This window comes from Macrobrachium nipponense, chromosome 25 (assembly GCF_015104395.2).
Source record: "Macrobrachium nipponense isolate FS-2020 chromosome 25, ASM1510439v2, whole genome shotgun sequence".
Lineage (NCBI taxonomy): Eukaryota > Metazoa > Arthropoda > Malacostraca > Decapoda > Palaemonidae > Macrobrachium > Macrobrachium nipponense.
In genome coordinates this window covers 33,142,035-33,164,561 of record NC_087214.1, presented here as the reverse complement: position 1 = coordinate 33,164,561, position 22,527 = coordinate 33,142,035, and the positions used below count along the sequence as shown (strand labels likewise).

Sequence of the window (22,527 nt, the reverse complement as noted above, 5' to 3'; positions counted from 1 at the left end):
TGACGACAAGCTAGTGTAATTATAATTTAATTGAAAAGTAATAAAATAATATTTAAAGGTAATTAAATTAACTTTATTAGGCCTAATATAAATTTCAGTTGTCATTGTAATTTGATAATACGACTGGTAATAATTTGTAACTGTAATTGACATACAAGCTCAATGTAAATACTGACGGGCAATAGTCTGTTAAACGTATGAAGACGTCATACATACAAATTCCTTGTATCTGACATCTGATTATATGCCCCAAGATAGATACCTCATTGACTATATTAAATGTCAACATAGTTGAAGACACGTCTCCTTTAAGACGTTTGTACAAACTTGGCATAAGTGAGAGTGTTGTTACGTTAGTCATTTTAGTCAATCAGGATGAGAATGAGATGGATACGGCGACGCAAACCCGTATTCGTCATCCGCTGATTCCAGCGTGAATGACTGCCGAGTTTAGTGTTATACTACGCCAATATGATGATACACATATACAATTATAATGCTTTAGTCGGACAGAATCCGATCTTCATTCTGTTCGATTACATTCATATTAATTATCCTCAGATCGGATTCTCGTTCGTTTTCAATTACACCTGTATTGAATTATCCGAAGTCAAGAATGCCTTAAGCCTACAGCGTTAGCCAAAATAAAAATAACTACCGATATGTTGTACAGCGAATACTTTAGGTTAGGCTAGGCTACTGAATATGCATACGATATATCATCGTGAACACTAGGCTAACCGTAGTTAATTTTATTCGATTTCTCTTCATACTGAATATCGTAAGTCAATATGCATTGAACGGAGAATTAGTTGATATTAATTATCGTATCGTATACGTAGGAGGAAAGTAACCTTAAAGACGAAGGAAGCATATCTGAAAGACCAACCCTGGCCTAAAAGCTTTTCTGATGCAAGGAACTCGAAAGCAGGAAAAAAGCCTAAAGATGCTCTAAGGACACTGTGCCTCTAAAAACAAAAATACTACTTTTAAATAGAAAACGACCGAAGAAGCCTGCACTTCTCTTCCTAAACTAAACACTATGTAGCTATTATCCCTACTCGTCTACATCTGACCTAAGTTTTTTTCATCCTGAGAACTTACACATCGAGGGAAGGGGAATCTGCTGCCAACACTGCCTGCTCCGCGCCAGGGGGGCTTGCGGATCCCCATAACCCCCAGCACCGGTTAGGGCTGATTCTGGAACAGGCAGGGGAGCTGGAAAAGAACGATTAGTAATTTCAGTATCCCTATTGCTCGATCTATCCTCACATAATCTTGACCTAAAATCGGTAACAGAGATGTCATCGAGGGAAGGGGAATCTGCTGCCAACACTGCCTGCTCCGCGCCAGGGGGGACGGCGGATCCTGCCCTGTGGGCTTGCGGATCCCCATAACCCCCAGCACCGGTTAGGGCTGATTCTGGAACAGGCAGGGAGCTGGAACAGAACGATTAGTAATTTCAGTATCCCTATTGCTCGATCTATCCTCACATAATCTTGACCTAAAATCGGTAACAGAGATGTCATCGAGGGAAGGGGAATCTGCTGCCAACACTGCCTGCTCCGCGCCAGGGGGGACGGCGGATCCTGCCCGTGGGCTTGCGGATCCCCATAACCCCCAGCACCGGTTAGGGCTGATTCTGGAACAGGCAGGGGAGCTGGAACAGAACGATTAGTAATTTCAGTATCCCTATTGCTCGATCTATCCTCACATAATCTTGACATAAAATCGGTAACAGATGATGTTCATACTCGATTGTCAGCGTACTCTCAAGTCTCTTAAAGAGCACTGTCTCTAAGTCTTTATCTTGATCTACGTTAGTCTCTTCCTGCTACAGTTACTTCTTAATACGAGACCTTTCCTATGTTTGAGATACCCTAACATCTGGTCCAAAGACCACTCCTGACATTCCAAACATCTGGTCTTTACATTATATTGAACAGGCCTACAATTTACGCATAAGGAATGACTATCGTGTCGTAGGGTACTCATCCTTTTCTTGCATTGTTGGCAAAGACGATACGTTGTTGAACTCCCGCTCGTCGTTTTCTGTGATGTCGTGGCCGAGGATGCAGTAGTCGTTGTCGTAGCCTGTGTTGTTTCTTCCTTTGCAGAATCATGTCTAATGACAAAGTATTAAGAGCAATCCAACCGTAATCCAAAGGGATGCGTAATTCGTCACCAAATTCAATCAATCAAAGGTGCAAATGAAGGCCGGGCAAGACCAAAAAGGAGTTCGCTGTGGATACATCTGAACTCCACCGCGAACGATAAGTGATTGGTGTGAGAGGGCAGGTGTGACCGGCCCGTGAGGCAGGGCTACTAGCGGTGGCTGGTAACTAGGTAAACGAGGGTGTTTGCCAGGAGATTGGCAACACTGATCGTTTATTTTAAACCAAAGATTTGGTAAATTTTTAATAAATGATGGTTCGGGCTGGTAAGTGACCAGGGCTAGTTCAGGTGTTCAGGGGGTGTATTGCAATACGAAAACTAGTGGAGCAGCCAAGATTAGTACACATAGCAAAAATCCAAAATGTAAAATTGGATATGGACTGCTGGTATAAAAGTGCAGATGAAAGAAGAGGAAAAATACATTCTAGGTACCTGCAACTTTATCAAATCTCAACTTAGTGGCTACATTATTATAATTTTTTGCCATCTTACCCTTTCAGAAGTGATGCACCAACAAAAAAATCTTAAATTGAATGATAAATCTAACGTATATGATAGCTTGAACTATAAAATATCCATATTCAAATGTGTCTAATAAGGTGAGGACTACTGCACACACAAAACATTCACCATCATTATGACAAAGCAAGTTTACCGTAACTAATTTAACTTTTTTAATTCATAAGATTCTGTTGTGCATCAAGAGGAGGTACTTTAACCTCAAGAAGAACAAAATTCCTGGTAAAAACGTGTGTGATGGTTTACCCAAGGGAATACTTTGTTTGGTACAAACAAACTGAAATATACGTACTGTACTATGCTGTATCATAGTTTTAGATGAAATTAGCAAGTGAACTTTATGTGGTGTTACACTCAGTCTAACATTACTCAATAATACAAGTGATATCCTAACAACTTGTGACTTCAAGAAAAACACTCACAGACTAAATCTAACTACAAAACCACCATGATATGTGACGTGCCAATACATTTTACTAAAGTACTGAACAATTCATAGAGAATCCTCACCAACTTCAAAAATGAATTCCAACACTCTGGCACTTCACATATCGGGGAATGACATAGAGTCAAATGATGTGAATAGCCAGCTGCAAAAATGAAGGAAAAAAGTACATACTACATCTTGTAGCAAATCTTGAACGTTCCTTCTAAATTTATACATCAGCAGAAAATCTGACCAACTGGTCTGATGAAACTATATAAGGATAAATTTCACGATGAGTAAAATATTACTTTCCTAAATCACTACACGAGCAGGATTTCAGCTTATTAATTCTGGAACATTACCAACAGTGCTGAACAACTGACCCATCAAAAGGTCTCTTTTTAGGTGTAAAAAAAATTCATGCCTAACAAGTTGCTAATTGACAAACAGACCCTCCAACAAACAGCCTTGACAGAGATAAAGAAGTTCCATTTCTGAAAGTTTAAGCAGCAATTCAGTCAGACCATTGTCATTTCTTTAGTAGTAGTCATAGGTCAGGTATCAAGTTACAATGTACGTATATTTCTACCATACGGACAGTCCCAGTTTCTCAGCGGACTCAGTTAATAGCGAACCAGTTTTATGGTGCTTGTCTATCACCATAAAATCAGCAATTTTGGCGCTATAACACAGTGAGTTCCAGTTATCAGCACCCGCCATAAATAGCCGAGTTTCGGTTAATGGCGGCTTTCGTTTATCAGTGCCCCGCTGAGAATGGAACCTCCACCGATAACCGGGGACTGTCTGTATAGAGAAAATTCCTCTTAACCAACAATATTGCAAAAAACAAGCATATTCTGCATCTGAGAAGGGCCTAATGGTTTTGGATGTTTAAAAACAACAAGAACTAATATACTTTCAAATGATATCTAGCTTTGAAGTTGCCTAGCATACGGAATGGAAAAAGTTATGGCAATCATTCACTAACTGACGAGCTAGAATACCCTACAAAATTTACATTGTTACTATGTTGGACTTTGGATCAGCAGGTCATTCAAGTTAACAGTTTTATTAAATAATACATATGGTTAGACCAAACCCCATTCTGAGTCATACCAAAGGCTAAAACACTTAGGTGTTGCAATCTTTACCTGAAGGGCGATGAGCGTTCTCTTGCATAAACTTTGACGAAGGAGAACAGTCTCTAGAACACCTGAAATTATAATAAAGTAGCACAACTGAACAGGCTTTCTTTATCCTTCAGAGAAATTGAGTAACTTTTCATAAAATAAAACACATACCAGTAAGTATGCACAACTTTCAAACATTCTGTAATATACACAAGCTCAATAAAGCTACCTACTGTACTAGAAACAGCTCAGATATTGACAAGTTTGGCTTTTCATTTAACTCTGAGCAAGTGTTATGACAATATTATAAAGACATACCTTCTGTAAATGTCTTAACATCTTTTCATATCCTACCAATATTACTGATAAAACTGAAGTTATAAACATGTACTACTTGAATGACTCCCCTTTACAGAACATGTGACTCATATTTTTCCACCACTGGCCACTCGGTGCTATATTTGGCGGAATAATATTAACAAGTGGCCAAACATTCAATCAATGACTATCTTAGACAACTATGAACTTTCACCAACAAAAATACAAGAAATTACTAAAAATTCTGTGTGCAAACAGGCTCCTAGATGGCAATAATATTCAATGGAGTCCCACAACTTCAAATGCAGAAGAAAAAATATAGCAGTTCATTCTGGTATACACAAAGCAACAGTACCTAAACACTGTCACTCTTTTGGTCTTAACTTGAAAACAGTACAGCCCAAAGTTGAACTGCATTTAACATATTTAACTTATTTTTGTAGTATAAAAACTTCACAATTTTGTGTAGTAAATCACTTTTAAACTCACCAGAAATTTATCTATAGGACTAAGACCCTACATAGTAGAAATTAGCTTGTGGAGAGAGAGAGAGAGAGAGAGAGAGAGAGAGAGAGAGAGAGAGAGAGAGAGAGAGAGAGAGAGAGAGAGAGAGACCTGACTAAATTTATGTAAATGGCAGCTAACTAAGCACATGGGTTGGAATAGTAAATTTCCTTTTGTTCATTATGTATTTGACCAATTAAAAAGACAAATTATATACAGCAACTTTTTTTCGTTCCTTTTTTCTTAACAAGCAATACCTCCACATTTGTACGAAGGTGTCACAGCCTCCAAAACGTATTCAGTAACTATGAGGTACGTTACAAGCTTCCAGGTAGCTTAAGCTTTTGAACTTGTGTAAGAGGCTGTGGCCTCAGGTTAGGTTACATGCATCTGCAACCCCTATTGACACGTTTTAAAGATTTACATCTATTTACTCCATTCACTAAGAGTTTTGGGTAATTATGTTTACACTACATACAAGAGCATACAGAATATACTATTTTCTCAGTGGGTTCTCGTGTTTTGAATATTTTTATCCATTTCTGTTGGTGATATTCAATAGTTTTTACACCTAAATTTCTACTTTCCTGCTGTTGTTAAGGACATCATGGTATCATATGAACAGATAAATAAGGGCATCCCACAAGTGTTTGAACTACTGCCTAAAACATACTGTTAATTCTTACACTGATAGACAAATACCTTTTCCTTTTTTTTATAGGTTCAACAAATTACAAACCTTCGTTTACCTTTGACTAGATAACAGCAATAAAGTCAATTTACTTAAGAGGAAAAATGGACAAATACTAATTACTATTACAGTAGAGCCCAGGACCTCGATATTAATCCGTTCCAGAGGATGCGTTGAGATGCGATTTTGTCAAGATCAGATTGAATTTTTCCCATAAGAAATAACTGAAAATGGATTAATCCGTTCTTGACCACCAGTTCTTACCTTAACCTTGCGTTTTTATACAAAGCTTTATCCATAAATACACATAAATTACAATTAAATAAGCTCAGTATTAAATAAAATTCAACGCACTTTTTTCATTTTTAAATATATACTGTAGTAAAATAACTGCCCTACATACGCCCAATTCGGCCATAATATAATGGTTGGCTGAGTGCCATAGGCTAAACTAGGTACGTAGTATGTACTGTAAAGGGCACACATAATTATTATTGCTAATAAGAAAAAATTGAATATCAAGCCTAATTCTCAGCAAATTAATAAAATATTAAAAAATAAGCCGAATTATGTCAGGTTATCATAAACTTAGGAAAAAATCCCTAGTTACGTTGCTAACGAGTGGCCGTAAACAGACGTAAACAAATCATACAGTCTACTGGATACTGTATACAAAATCACTTTAAAATATCTTTCAATGCGTGTTATGATATTAACATTTTTTCTCTCTCAAATTATTGTTGTAGAATGGGGGCACTTTTCATAGTCGCTGTATGATTTAAAGTGTGACATCAGACAAGAAAATTTTGCCCTTTAGTAAACAACAAGGCTTTAAGTCAAACATGACTTGGACCTATGAATTACAAGCATCGTAATTCAAGCACAACTGTAAATTACGAATAATGACTAAAAAGCAAACTGCAGTGTTTTGGCAGGCAAAAGCATTGCCTGAAAAAAAAAAAAAAAAAAAAAACCATGTAGCACTTTATTTAGTAATACACTTATAAATAATGTAGCTGCAATTCTTAAACCCAGCTTCCTTTCGTAAATTAAGTTCCATTTGGCATCTTAAGACAGTGATCATATCAATACAATGAAATCAGCTGATATTTTCAGAATGCATACAAAACCAGAATGCACAAGTCAGATCGCTCTGTTTGTAATATAAATCGATAATATGGTAATAATACATGTAATATGATTAGATACAGTACAACATTATTCTCAATATACAAATATTATCGACTTTTGCTAATGGATATGTGTCAGTGTAACAACCTAACCCAGGCAACAGTCTCTCTCTCTCTCTCTCTCTCTCTCTCTCTCTCTCTCTCTCTCTCTCTCTCTCTCTCTCTCTCTCTCATTCCTGATTTTTTAAATTACGGATAAAGCGATTGTAAACCTGTAGTACAGACATATGCAACAAAACCAAGAAACAGCTGACTGCCGATGTCATTTGCCGTCACTATAAAAAGAAGAAAAAAGCGCAGGCGAAATTGATATTTAAAACAAGCGAAATCACACCTAACGCTTATACAATCAAGTATTGTGCCACTTCTAAACACAACTTTGTTCATTTACAAGAAAGTATTTAAATTACATATCTTCTACCAGTCAAGTGTAATGGCAATGAAGATATCGATAGCTCAATCAGCTGAGATTTTGTGATTGCAAACAATATCAAATGCAAATGGCATATGATGACAATGCTTAAATTATGTGAAATACGTTTAACTTTTTCAAATTTTCATTTTCCCCAGAAAATATTTGTTTAGGCTTATAGACATTTTCGGTTTTTAGAATTATGGACAGAGTTCCTACTCTTGTAACATAGTGAGAACTCGCTTATCCTAACATCGAATTATGGTAAAGTTGTATCACTAGTGATTCACTTGAATAACCTATGGATTTTCCATTATTAGGCTACAAATGTTTTGTTTCCAGTGTCGATAGTTTGTTGATAGTTGTGACTGTAGCCAACTACTGATACACCATGAACAATTCAATGGTTAGCCTACTAGTATTAAAAATCTCACAACATTTTAAGGTTGTCACAGAGTGCCTCTTACATTACGATTTTCAATAATCTTCAGTTCAATTGTGGTTCTTGCCATTTGCCTCACAAAATGAGCATGGGAACAACACCTATTAGCGGCGACTGACTGAACCACTTTTGTTTACAAAAATCATGTGATTCCTGGGGTCAGTTTCTGGATTTTTGGTTGAGCTCAGATGCAACATTTACTCAAAATTTTCCATTGAAATCCAATTATTTCGAGTTCTAATATGATCGAGGTCCGGGTCTCTACTGTATACGATTGCAAAATAGGATAAAATTGGCACAGTTACTAAAGATGAGTTTTAATAAGAAAAAGAAAGAAATATCTGATGAATTACAGTAGGAAAAATATGTCTCAGGCATTTGGCAAAAGTAAATTTGTGATACCATTGGAGATATGCTGCTCACTGTTTCCCCAAAACCTTTTAAGATGGGTTATGAGATCCTCCTCATCAGGTACCCTTAAATACCTTTTTGGGTACAAATGCAGAATATGTAGCTGCTTGCTGTATACCTATTTCTGCAGGTCATGGCCTGCTTCAAAGCAGGCACAGACTATGTCAATGGGAGATATATCCTGGCCTAACCTTCCTCAAACCTAGGTTGACCTGACCTGTCCACGATTTTGCCCTACCCTAATATCGAAAAAATACAATTTATTCTACAATATTATCCCCTTCTGAACTAGTCTGGTGCATGAACTACCAAGACCTTCATTGAGGGTATGAAGCCTATAATAGTTTTAATATAAAAATGCTTAATTTGTCTGTTCTGCAGAATAGCCTACATGGGCTACGTTAACAACAATACATCCTGGTTCATTTTTTGGAAGGCTCCAGCTGGCCATTTCTGCAACCATTTTTGGGCTGGTTGCAATTGAGCCGTATTAGCCAAGGAAGGGGGAGTAGCAGGGAGGGCCTGTATTGTCCTACTTTAGGCTAAAAGTTGTAATTTGAAATATTTTCATCACTATTTATTCTGCATTTGTGCAGGTTACATATTAGGGAGAAATTTATTTTTTCAGTACGTTTGACCCAAGAAAAATACAGATGATAATATATAAATTATAATAATAAGGCAGGTGGATGGAGTCTTCCAAAAAATCACATCTCAACATGAATTACACGACGCGTCCTGACCTGGCCTAGAGACATTTGTTTATGACAGAGATATGTGAGCAAGAATTATGCAACACTGAAAGGTTTTCTTAAATCGTCAAATTTCAATAGAGCTACACCTACACCCATACTTAGCAGTGACATGGAATAAAATACCAAATGGCCACCTGGAGGCCACTTGTCTCCTAGCACGACCACCTTTCCGAAAATTGGAAATTGATGGCTTTAATTTGTGATTTGGGAGACAAAACTGACTTTGAGAGGAAAGCGGAGGTCTCAAGGTGTTATAGCCGACTCGTAAAATCTATCGTTAAATTATTGATACCTAAGCAACCAATATACTGTAAGCTAGGAAAATGCAATTTCTCAAGAAGTACCCGCCGTTTCTCAATGACTTAGATTAACCAACTCATGTCTATCCTAGGTTACAGGACGCGTTAAAGTAGTTTTTCAGGAATGTGGTCGCGCTACGGCAGAGACCGGGTGGAAATTTGGTATTTTACCCTTTGAATAAGGTTCAATCGTAGGCTAAGCACATCTAGGATACGGTTTTATGATTAAAAATCAATTATACATTCATTTAAAGCCATTAAATACATTTTAATTAAATTAAAAGGTATAGTTCTACCAATTAAAACACTAACCTAACCTAACATAGGTTGACCTCCTAAAGCTAAACCTACCCTAGGTTAATCTAGGGTAACCATCGTATATAAAGAGCCCCAAACCTACATTTGGTTTTGCAATCAAACCCAAGAAGGAAATTCTTCGCGTGAAATGAAACCCAAGTCGGTTAAATTCCTGGAAAAGGTTAAATAAATGAGCGGCCGAGTGATAAACTGGGTCACGAAATTTACTAAGACACCCATCAATTAAGGACCGCGTTAAAAAAAACCCTCCACATTTCCCCCCTTAACCGTCAAAAGATGGGCGTGTTACCAAGTTAATTCGAGTGCCGATGATATTTCCGGTCCGGAATATAATAAAAAAAGGGCATTTTAGCCTTTAAATAGTTTAAATAACTGGACAAACGACGGAGCATCGGTCAGACTTACATTGAAACATGAGCAGAAACGCCGAAGGAAAGAGCTATTTCTCACCCACTTAGCGCAACCGGGAAATTGTGATATTTATGCCATATTAGAGTTAATTTTAATACTTCCTTGGCGTATTATACAGTAATATACACCTTCGCCGCGTAAAGTATGACGTAATACCTGGAAAAGTGACAATTGTTTGCCTCGCAAACAAGCGGGGTAGCAGAAGGGAAGCCGTGTTCAAGATCTTGCTAACCAGGCGGAAAACAGTCGTACATGAAGGAAGTTCGTGCATCATACGCAGAACTTCATTGATGAAATGAAATGAAGAACATACAAATCTAAATGAAGAACATACAAATCTAAAAGAGCACTCTAGACTCTCCTATTCTGACGAAAAAACACTAAAAGACAATTATAAATTAAATAATAAGAGGCAACAAAGCAACATATTTCGAAAACGTAGTATAACCCTGTAGAGGGCTGTACACAAAACAAACAAGTAAATCAGTCGAATAATAACTCATTTTTCTTTTAAGTGTTTAACTATGATAGCAATAGTACTCATTTGTGTTGATGCCACATAAGATTGTAGGAAAATCTAAGCATATTAAATTATTGTGCCATTCTTTTCCCCCACGCGTCAATTTTAGGAGGACAAAACTGCAAGTCTACTTTTCAAGGAAGTCTTGTGGCAAACGAATGTATGTATATATATATATATATATATATATATATATATATATATATATATATACATATATATATATATATATATATATATATATGAAATGATAGAAAGGTTTATACAGGTACACTGGCTATTGAAAAGGAACAAATTATTTAGTCCAGTATTGATCGGATAATGGCAATCTCACATTTGTGAGTATGTGAATATCTGTAGTACACCTCAGACTGGACACTCACAATGAAATAATCATTTTGTAATAAAAAATGCTTTAATACATACCAGTGCCGTAATATTAACAACATAGTTGAAAGATATATATGAAAAAGTAAGTCGAAACTATGAGCAGCTATACGTAGCTAAATCATAGTGTGATAAGTGCATATAACAAAAGAAATCTTTTATACACATACCACAATATGCATGGGATGTTAGTTAAGTATGAAATAATAAGATTCAGATGAACAGAATGGACCCTTATAATTAATAAATCATTATATACTCACTCGCAAAAGACAGTCAGGGCAACAAAGTAATGTTTACAAGAGCCTACTACGTACTAAACGCGGCCTTCCGTTGACAACGGTACGTGGATGCGGAATAGCTCGGTCGTGACTGGCATAATAATTCTCTTCTTTTACCAGAAAACAAGACAGAAACCTCGCCCAATTGGCTCGCACAATGGGCACAGGGCATGAAGAGTCATTTAGTGCCCGGCATCTGTAGTACAGCATAATTTATATTTAAGGTATTGTTCTGTCAACTGATCTGTGTGTATACGTGTGCATTTCAAGTGCGGTCGTGGCAGTATAAAGAATACACAGCTGCACACAAATACGATGGAAAATTATATTTAGAACCTTCGTGTATATGTGTACGCATATTTTATTGTTTTCTATTCTTATCCTTAACCATCTTCCATGCGCACACAATCTTTCGTTCCCTGCTCCTTGGGATTTCTATAATCATTCTACTTTCTTCGCGAGATTATTAAATCTTCGTCAAAGCCCTTTGGAGTTTCCATTAATTAGTCTCCTCCAGTGCAGGCCTAAAGTGCCCCATAGACGTTACGGATCAGGTTCCGTTCTGTCTCCGGCATCTGTGTTGCCCATAGACGTTCATTCAGATTCACTTCAGTTTGCCGAAACCTGGTGAAGTGAGGTCGTGGGCGCTCCGCTCAGGGTGATGACGTATAGACTGCTCTTGCAACTGAGAGTAGGTAGAAACCCCCAGCGAAAAAGGAGAGCCTGAATTGAACTATGGTTGAAGAAATGAAATGAATTATCTCACAATTGTTTATTTAATTAATCGAAACTTTACCCTGGTGACTGGTTCGATTACCTGGAGGAGCAGACAGACATGGGATTATTACATAAAAACACACACACACACACATTCACACAACCAAAATCATTGCACGAGAGGTAGCTGGACACACTTCGCTTACACGCTACAAGTCGTTCCTTGGGGCATAATAATCCCAGGGACATGTAAAGCAATTATTCAAGTTATGCAACACGAGTTTACAAAGGTAAACAGTAACTATGTTGCATACACAGCATCTTTCATATTCTAGTGGTATACAGCCTGGTGTAGGTACAGTAGGTCTACAGTTCCGTTAAAGCAGAATAGGCCCTTAAACCTGCGGTTCTGTAAGAATACAAATTTCAGATCTTTTCTACACAAAATTCTTTATTTAAACAAGGAAAATTTAAATATTATTGAAAGTATTGTCATAAACGTATTTTTTGTGCAACAAATAACAATCTAATTTAAACAACAGTACTGCTAATACATACAGATATAGGATGCAAACAATACGCAAGTACATAATATACTCACATTATATATATATATATATATATATATATATATATATATATTATATATGTGTGTGTGTGTGTGTGTGTGTGTGTGTGTGTATGCTTAAAAAAATCACTGTAGATGCACGTGACTTCATAAATAAACGAATACCACAGGAAAATAATAGTCAGAAATCCAAGCGCTTTCGTCTTTACTCAGATCGTCAATTGGAGATAAAGGTCTCAGGTACAAAACAAGATCAAGAATACCAGATGGTTAATTGTCAAAAGGGTAAAATTAAAAGAGATAATCCAGGATTATCGGATATCACACGGTCACAAACCTAACCGAAACTACAAAGTATCTTTACAGCCCAAAACATGTAAAAACTGAATATATTAATTTTGTTGCTTATATTTATCTAGTACAACTTTTTTCACAATGAAAGTATTAAGTTTAAATAAACAAGACTAAATTTAGAACATTTCTATTATTTGACTTGATGAAACAAGATTCAATGATATTCCTTTTAACTGTGTCATTACATGGGATTAAGGCTCTTGCTTGACTCCAGTTAATAGGATGGTCTAAATCTCTCATATGTACGAATAATGCATTCGATATTTGCCCAGTTCTCACGAATAATTGATGTTGCTTGAGACGTTGTGAGATTTATCGGTCTGTCCGTATAGACTTAATCACACTTTTTGCAAGGAATTTCATATATGCAGCCTGGAAGATCTTTAGGAGAATTTTTTATTATTAAATTATTGACATTAATATTACTGAAAATAACATTTATGTTAAATAGCTTTAAATTCTAGGAATATCTAAAAACCTTTCATCATAGGTTTAATTTTAGAAGTTATGCTTACTAAATTCAAGTTTGTCATTAGTTGAATAAAATGTTTTTCTAGCTCTTTTCCATGCCACATCTATAAAAGTCCTTGGGTTTTTTGCTAACCTGATTGATTCACTTTAGAGAGTCAGCGGCGTTCGCTAGAGAGTTTAGGGCTCTCTCTCTCTCTCTCTCTCTCTCGCGAGGCTGTTTCAGTAACTTAAAGGTGGGTACACACGTGAGAGCCGAACCTTGTATGTGTAACTGAGTTACGCATATACGGTTACAAGGTGTCAAAATGTAGAGGACGAACCGTAAACCAACGTTAAGCACGTACTTCATTTCAATCCACTGCGATCACCAGTCTGTCTCTGTCCGGGTTGTTTACCGACGATGGCCACCATGCAAGTAGCAGCTGCGCGTACATTTATACACATTATTTAACGAAGATGAAGCGAAATAAAAGAAGATGGTGGCAATTAAGTTTATATACTAGAAGGGTAGAATACAGTGGTCGGGAATGACTCGCTGACTTGAGATTCCAAGAAGTTTCTGGCCACAGTGAAGTCTTTTCTTCGTAAAAGCTAATAAATTGAAGGACCTCTTCGTCACTTCAATCAGCCATGGTAGACATATAGGTACTGACTGACCAAAACCAGGGACTCTACTGTGGACGGTCTTGTTCATAGTCGGTGTTAACAAGTTCAGCAACCTCTGTTGTGACGCGTGTCATACAGGTCCCGTCCACACATGGCGTAACGTTCAAAGAGACCTCCCTTTGATGCGGGGCCCAAAAACCGACAATTGGCGGGACGGAGGGCGAACCGAGCCTCGAACCTCGCGGGTTCGGGGTTCGGGTTCGAGGAACCGTCCACACTTGCGTTTTTGTTACAAGAATCGGTTACAATACAAGGTTCGGTTCGCACGTGTGTACCCACCTTAACGTAACGAACTGGTCACTCATTTTTATATAATTCTTAGTAATATATGTGTTGTTTGTGGAATCTGAACATAGTATTATATCTATTGGTTTTTGTGAAGGCGCCACGAAAATAGTGAAAAAGTGTAAAATTGTAACAGGCCTTTGATTGAAGCTGCAGCTGTGTATAAGGTATTTTTACAAATGTTTTGAAGTGCACTTCGAGGTTTTATCATTTCTAAACATTTATCTTTGCTGTTTGTTCTTTAGACATATCCCATTTTTATATGCTTAATGTTTGTACTGTCAATGCTTTAATTGTTTTCATATTATGCATTATGTTTTTCTACATTATCTTTATTTTGTTTAATTAGTTTGAATAATATTTCTATTGTGTAAATTTGAATCTTACACTTGTGAATTAACTTGCATTTAATTAAATTTAATTTCAAATTTAATTATTGCTTTATGATTAAATTTAATAAATTTTCTTGATAAACTTTAATTTAATTTTGCTTAATAATTAACTCAAGAAATAATTAAACTTTTGTTTTCAAGTAATAACAATTTCCCTGAGATTGTGTATTTCACTTATAAATTTTAAATTTAGAAATAAATTGTTGTATTTAAAATTTATATGAGTATTTTTTTTTATTTTATCCACCCGTACTATATTTTATTTTTGTTTAGGTAGAAATATAGAGTAATAACTGTAACGTTTCCCACAAATAAAACAGAATTAGGGAAATACTTAAATTTGAATTTGCACGAGTGATGCCCTTTAATTAAGATTACCTCACACATATTTTAATGAACTTAGACTGATTGTTTTCTTGACTTCAGTTAGAAAAAAGGGATCACTCTTACCTTTAGAGTATTCAGTCGTTTAGTATTTGTGATGAAGGGTCAGGTGTCTGTCTGTAGTGAGGTAAGTAACAACCAGGTACTCGAACGAACTGTGCCCTAAGTACAAAGGGTGTCCCAGACCCAGGAATAAAAGGGTCTCTTGTACTAACAAGTACCAATGGTAAGTGTAGTAACCAGATACTTGGCAATTTGGGTTAACAAATATAAATGGTGTCCAGACACAGATCTTTGACTATTTCATGCACCAAGTATTAATGGTATCCAGACCCAGATACTCTGCCCACTTCGTCACAAGTATTAATGGTGCCCAGACCCGGGATATTTGGCAATTTATGTACCAAGTATCAATGATCCCCAGAAACCAGGGAGGAAAACAAATCACATTATCACTCTAGCTTATACTGGTGGTGTTAGGAATATATTTTGTTAGAAGAGTGACCATATATTTGTTTTTGCATTTTATTGTAAGAATTGTATTTGAGAAAAATGGCTCCATTCGATACTCAGGAATTTTTAGCAGCCCCTTCCATCCAAGTGTTGTCTGAAACTACTCTGACTAAGGCACAGTGGAGTGCTCTAGCAGTAGCATGTGGTTGTCATGTGTCTAGTAGCATGATAAAAGCACAAATCAAATGCATTGTCATGCAAGCATTGATAAGACTCTGGTAGAATAACTGATGATGATGAGTTAGAACTAGCTCAAGAGTTGTTGAATGTAGCTCAGGTTGATCTTATAAATAAGCAAGTAGAAAAGAAAGAGAAAAGTGATGCAGAATTGGAACTCAGACGCATAGAAGCAGAAGAAAGTTTGATTAAGCTGAAAATGCAGGCTGAAAGAGAGAGAATAGACAGGGAAAAACAAGAAAGAAGAGAAAGAGAAGAAGAAAAAGCTGCAGAAGATGAAAGGCAAAGGATAAAAGAGGAAAGAGAAATTGCAAGACATGAAAGGGAGATGGAATTGATAAGAGCTAGATCCACATTACCTGCAACACCATCTAACCCTAACCATGGTAATCAAGACCCTGCATTTGATGTAGTAAGAGTTCAGAAGTTAATCCCTAAGTTTACTGAAGAGGCTCCAGATGAGTTCTTTGATCACTTTGAGAAAGTGGCTTCAGGTATGGGATGGCCAGAGGATAGATGGTCAGTTTTGCTACAAAGTGTCTTGATTGGTAAAGGGAGAAGTGCTTACCTAGCCTTAACAGCTGATCAGTGTAAAGACTATAAGGTGCTCAAACATAATGTGCTACAAGTATACCAGTTGACCCCCAATGAAAGATTCAGAAACTTAAGAAAGGATGAAAAAGTAACTTTCTTGGATTATGCTTATAAAGTGAGAAGGTGTTTTAAAAGATGGTTGGAGGCAGCTAAAGTTACAACTTTTGAAGAGTTAGAAGAGTTAGTTGTTGTAGAGCAATATTTTAAAGGTATTCCTGAGCATATAAGAGCCTATTTGAGAGAGAGAGAGGTTAAAAAACTTGACAAAGCTGCTACACTGAGTGAGGACTACAATGTAATTAGTAGCAGGCGTAATTATAATGTCAAGTACCAGAGTCAACCACGCCCAGGTTTTAAGTCTCATCCAGGTTTCAGGAACAATTTTATGAATGGGAAACATACAAATGATAATACTCCTCAGCAAGCTAATGTGAAATCCTCATCTAATTTTGCAAGACAGTTGCAAAAGCCTAATGTTGTCTGCTTCAAGTGTGGAAGAGCAGGACACTTCAGTCAAGAGTGTTATTGGAATTATCAGCAGTCCAAGCCTGTTGGTCAAATAGTAAGAGGTGACCAGGTCAAACAGACTGTTAAGAACAATGTGGGGAAGAATCCGTCTACAGGGAAGACTGAAACTAAACAAGCTGAGTGTTTAGCAACCAGTGGAAATGTAACTTCAAGCAGTGAGTGGCTGAGCAGTTTGGAGGCTTTTAAGCCATATATCTACGAGGGTACACTGGCAACTCAGGAAGAGAGTGTGCAGGTTCCAGTCAAGATTTTACGTGATACAGGGAGCAACCATAGTGTGGTGTTACGTGGTGCTCACCCAATGTTGGAGAAGAATCTCACTGGAGATTCAGTTATTTTGAAGGGTATAGGAGGAGAGGAAGTAACTCCTATATGCCGCTTACACCTGTCCTGTGAATTGGTGACAGGGAGTGTTGATTTTGCTGTAAAGGACTCACTGGCTGTGGAAGATGTACATGTTCTGTTGGGAAATGAAGTTGGTGGTGTTCCATTTGTTCCTTGTCCTGTAGTGACAAACAAACCGTTGAGGATTAGTCCTACGGTAGAGTTGGAGAAGAATAACCCCCACTGTCCCTAGTTGTGTAACTACCAGAAGTATGAGGAGAAATTACGACTGTTGGTGAAGAAACTGAGGATTTGCACGCCCAAGATGGATCAAGAGAAGGATCTTTGAACTTAGAACAATTGTTCCAGGGGAGTGATGCCTCCCGTGGAGCTGACCGAGAAAGGATTTCCCAAGAAAATGAAGAATCTGCTGTTCCTGAAGAGACTCCGAGTAGTCAAGGTGTTCCTGAAGATAGTAGTGAAACTACAGTAGCTGAGGTAGCAGATGTTGATAGTTCAACCCTTGAAGTTGGACAGGTAACAAGAGAGAAGCTAATGGACTTGCAGAAGAGGGATGCATCGTTAGCTGATTTGTTCTTCAGAGTTGTTGATCAGGAAGAGATGCAACAAACTCCTACCTGTTATTATCTGAAGGAAGGTTTACTGATGAGGAAGTATAAACCTTCAGATATACCCGGAAATGCTGAATGGGGCGAATATCATCAGATTTTGATTCCATGTCCATTGAGAAAGCAAGTGGTAGCAGTGGCTCATGAATCTGGACATATGGGAGTCAGGAAGACTGTGGAGAAGATCATGAGATATTTTTTCTGGCCGGGACTTCATAAAGATGTTAGCAGGTTCTGTCGAGAGTGTCATTTGCCAGATAGCTGGAAAACCTAATGAAACCATTCAGAAAGCCCCCTTACAACCTATAGAAGTTAGAGGAGAACCCTTTAACAAGGTGATTATAGATATGGTTGGACCGCTTCCGAAGACAAAGAAAGGAAATGAATATCTGTTGACATTAATGTGTCCTGTTACCAGATATCCTGAAGCGATCCCTGTTAGAAACATATCTGCCAAGATAGTTGCTGAGAAAACTATTGGAGTTTTTTCTCAAAGTTTGGTATACCAGAAAATTGTACAAAAGTGATAGAGGAACGAACTTTACTTCCAAGTTATTCCAGGAGGTGATGAACTTATTAGGGGGTGAAACAACAGTTATCAACTGCTTATCATCCAGAAACTCAAGGTGCCTTGGAAAGGTTCCACCAGACATTGAAAAGTATGCTGACAAAGTATTGTTCTGAGTCAGGAAGAGAATGGATGTTTGGTTTACCCTTAAATGTTATTTGAAGTTAGGAATGCTTATCAAGAAAGCATGGGATGTTCACCCAATGAGATGATTTTTGGAAGAGAAGTGAGAGAACCTTTGAAGATTCTTGCAGAAAATTGGGTAGAAAATAAAGAGGAAATCCAAGGAGAGTATGTGAAGAACTTAAGGGAAAAGGTTGAAGAGATTAGAAAATTCTCTTTAGAAAATTTGAAAATGAGTCAGAGAAAATGAAAAAGGAACTATGACAGAAAGACTAAGCTAAGAAGTTTTAGGGTTGGTCAACAAGTGTTAGTGTTTCTGCCAGTCAAGAGATTTCCCCTTACCAATAAATTTCAAGGTCCCTACAGGATAATTGAGAAGTTAAGTGATAGAACTTATGTGATTGAAACTCCAGAAAGAAGAAAACGACAGAGGAAGATACATGTGAACCTTTTGAAACCTTACTTCTCAGAAACTAGAACTGAAACTGTGTTGATAATACAGACAACTTCATCTACAGAAGACGATGACGGCTATGAATTGGGAGCTGAAAGCAAGATGAATAATTCTTCAATTTTGGAAAATTTGGAGGATAAACTGAAACATCTTAATGTTGAACAAGGTGAGGAATTGAGTGAAGTGATTAGAAGCTTCACAGAGATTTTTGCAGATGTACCCAGACGTACTAATCTGACCAAACATGAAATCAAGATCCAAGAAGATGGAAAATCGTTCAAGCAAAGAGCTTATCGCTTATCGCCTTATCATCGAGATGTTCTGAAGAAAGAAGTTCAGTATTTTCTGCAACATGGATTAGCAGAACCCAGTTCAAGTCACTTCAGTTCTCCATGTGTGTTAGTGAAGAAACCTGATGGCTCCTTTAGGATGTGTACTGATTATAGGAAACTGAATTCCATAAGTATGGCTGACAATTAGCCCTTGCCTCTTATAGATCAGTTACTTGATAATATTGGGCAAGCCAAGTTTGTTTCCAAGATAGACTTATTGAAGGGATATTATCAGATACCCTTAGATGAAAATGCAAAGTTGCTGTCAGCTTTTGGATTGTATCAGTATACTGTATTGCCATTTGGTCTGATGAATGCACCAGCCACATTTCAGCGAGTGATGGATCAACTGCTAGGATCTATAGAGGGAGTAGGTGTATACCTTGATGACATAGTCATTTACTCTACAACGTGGGAAGAACATCTGCAGATCCTGAAGAAAGTTTTCAAGAAACTACAAGAGGCAGGACTAACAGTCAACCTAGAGAAGAGTGAGTTTGGGAAGGCGACTGTTCAGTACCTTGGGTTTGAAGTTAGAAAAGGCCTTCTCGCTCCGGTGAATGCTAATGTGGAAGGTATCCGTAAGGCTACCCCCCCTACTAGTACTAAGAAGCAACTACAAAGATTTTTGGGCATGGCTGGATTCTATCGTCGTTTCTGTCCAAATTTCTCAGCCGTAGTAGCTCCCTTGAACAGACTTAACTAGTCCCAAAGCTTAAGTTTGTCTGGACTCCAGAATGTCAAGATCCTTTGAGAAGGTAAAAGCCATTTTAACTTCAAGACCCGTGCTTCAAGCTCCAGACTTAATAAGAATTTGTGATACAAGTTGATGCCTCTGATTGTGGAATTGGAGCTGTTCTACTTCAAGATGATGAAAATAACCTTCTACACCCTGTGTGTTTCCTGTCTTCGAAACTGAAAAGGCATCAGAAAAAACTATGCAACTATTGAAAAGGAAACTCTAGCCTTAATCACAGCATTGAAAAAGTTTGAAGTGTATGTGAACAGACCTAGGAATGAAGAAGTTTTAGTGTTGTCTGATCACAATCCCCTGTCATTCATACAGCGGATGAAAAAGCATAATCAAAGACTGACCAGATGGTCTTAGTGCTTGCAACAGTATAATATAAAGGTTGAGTACATATCTGGTAAGAACAATGTAGTTGCCGATTATTTATCCCGTTGTGAATCGTTGGATTCAACCCCGGAATAACTAATCTTCTGGGGGGAGGAATCTTATAATGTAAGTTTGGAATGCAATTATAATTGTGGTAATATGATTAATTCACATCAGAACTTGTGTATCATGGTATGAAATGTTTACTTCTGTGTTCAGATTTTCCAAATTTAAAGATAACATGCCTTAAGTGATCCATTTTTCATTTTGAAGTACGTAAGACACACAGAGAGTGAAAGCTCATAAGCCTTTTGAAGGGAGTCGTATTCGCACTTTGAGAATGTCTTAGCTAGGTGATTTCTTTATCGGCGCAAACAAGCGTAAGACCCCCAAGCCGCAATGTTATCCAACCCCTGGAAAATAGATGAGCTAAGCTAGTTTTTTTAACATCGCGGTCGAGCCTGTGAAGGAACAAGGGAGCCTTATTCATAGGTATATGTGAACGCAGTCAAAGAAGCCTTGTATTAGCTATTCCTATAGAGATGACGTAATATGTTTTGATCTTGAACTAGATACTAATCGCCCATACGCTTATGGGGTGAGAGAACCTTATTCATTCTCTTGAAAGACTCAGCGGCGGACATAGAGAGTTGAACATTGCTCTCTCTCTCTCTCTCTCTTTCTCAAAATCTGACTCTCTCTCTCTCGCTCGGTTGCAAGGCTGTTTCAGTAACTTAACGTAACGAGCTGGTCACTCATTTTTATATAATTCTTAGTAATATATGTGTTGTTTGTGGAATCTGAACATAGTTTTGTAGCTATTGGTTTTTGTGAAGGCGCCACGAAAATAGTGAAAAAGTGTAAAATTGTAACAGGCCTTTTCATTGGAGCTGCAGCTGTGTATAAGGTATTTTTACAAATGTTGTGAAGTGCACTTCAAGGTTTTATCATTTCTAAACATTTATCTTTTGCTTTGTTCTTTTGACATATTCCATTTTTATATGTTTAGTGTGTGTACTGTCAATGCTTTAATTGTTTTCATATTATGCATTATGTTTTTCTGCATTGCATTGTCTTTATTTTGTTTTAATTAGTTTGAATAATATTCTATTGTGTACATTTTGAATCTTACACTTGTGAATTAACTTGCACTTAATTGAATTTAATTTCAAATTTAATTATTGCTTTATGATTTAATTTAATTAATTTTCTTGATAAACTTTGATTTAATTTTGCTTAATAATTAATTCAAGAATTAAACTTTTGTTTTCAAATAATAACAATTTCCCTGAGATTGTGAATTTCACTTATAAATTTTGAATTTAGAAATAAAATTTTGTATTTAAAATTTATACGAGTATTTTATTTTAACCATCAGTATATATTTTATTTTGTTTAGGTAGAAATATAGAGTGATAATTGTGACGTTTCCCACAAATGAAACAGAATCAGGGAAATACTTAATGTGAATTTGCACGAGTGATACCCTTTAATTAAGATTACCTCACACATATTTTAATGAACTTAGACTGATTGTTTTCTTGACTGTTCAGTTAGAAAAAAGGGATCACTCTTACCTTTAGAGTATTCAGTCGTTTAGTATTTGTGATGAAGGGTCAGGTGTCTGTGTCTGTAGTGAGGTAAGTAACAATCCAGGTACTCGAACGAACTGTGCCCTAAGTACAAAGGGTGTCCCAGACCCAGGAATAAAAGGGTCTCTTGTACTTAGCAAGTACCAATGGTAGTGTAGTAACCAGATACTTGGCAATTTGGGTTAACAAATATTAATGGTGTCCAGACACAGATATTTGACTATTTCATGCACCAAGTATTAATGGTATCCAGACCCAGATACTCACGCCACTTCGTCACAATATATATATATATATATTATATATATATATATATATATATATATATATATATATGTGTGTGTGTGTGTGTGTGTGTGTGTGTGTGTATATATACTTGGTGTGTGTGCGCATAGTACTATTGTTTAAATTACATTGTTATTTTCCATACATAAAATAAAAATGAAAAGTTTTATGACACAATAAATAATCAATAATATTTTAGTGTTCCATGTTTAAACTAAAATTAAACTAAAAATTTTGGGTACAAGAGTTGAAAATTGTACACTT

The 22,527-nt window shown here is 36.9% G+C and overlaps 1 protein-coding gene across 1 annotated transcript in view; it reads right to left on the bottom strand.

Annotated features, from left to right (window-relative positions):
* Positions 1-10,093, bottom strand: part of LOC135199327 (prolyl endopeptidase-like) — a 119,509-nt gene extending 109,416 nt beyond the window's left edge. The window contains exons 1-2 of the mRNA XM_064227262.1: positions 9,997-10,093; positions 4,273-4,334 (exon numbers count right to left, since the gene is read on the bottom strand). Coding sequence (XP_064083332.1) covers positions 4,273-4,334; positions 9,997-10,006 — 72 coding nt within the window. The 5' untranslated portion in view covers positions 10,007-10,093. The remainder of the gene's footprint in view (positions 1-4,272; positions 4,335-9,996) is intronic.
* Positions 10,094-22,527: the final 12,434 nt, after the last annotated feature.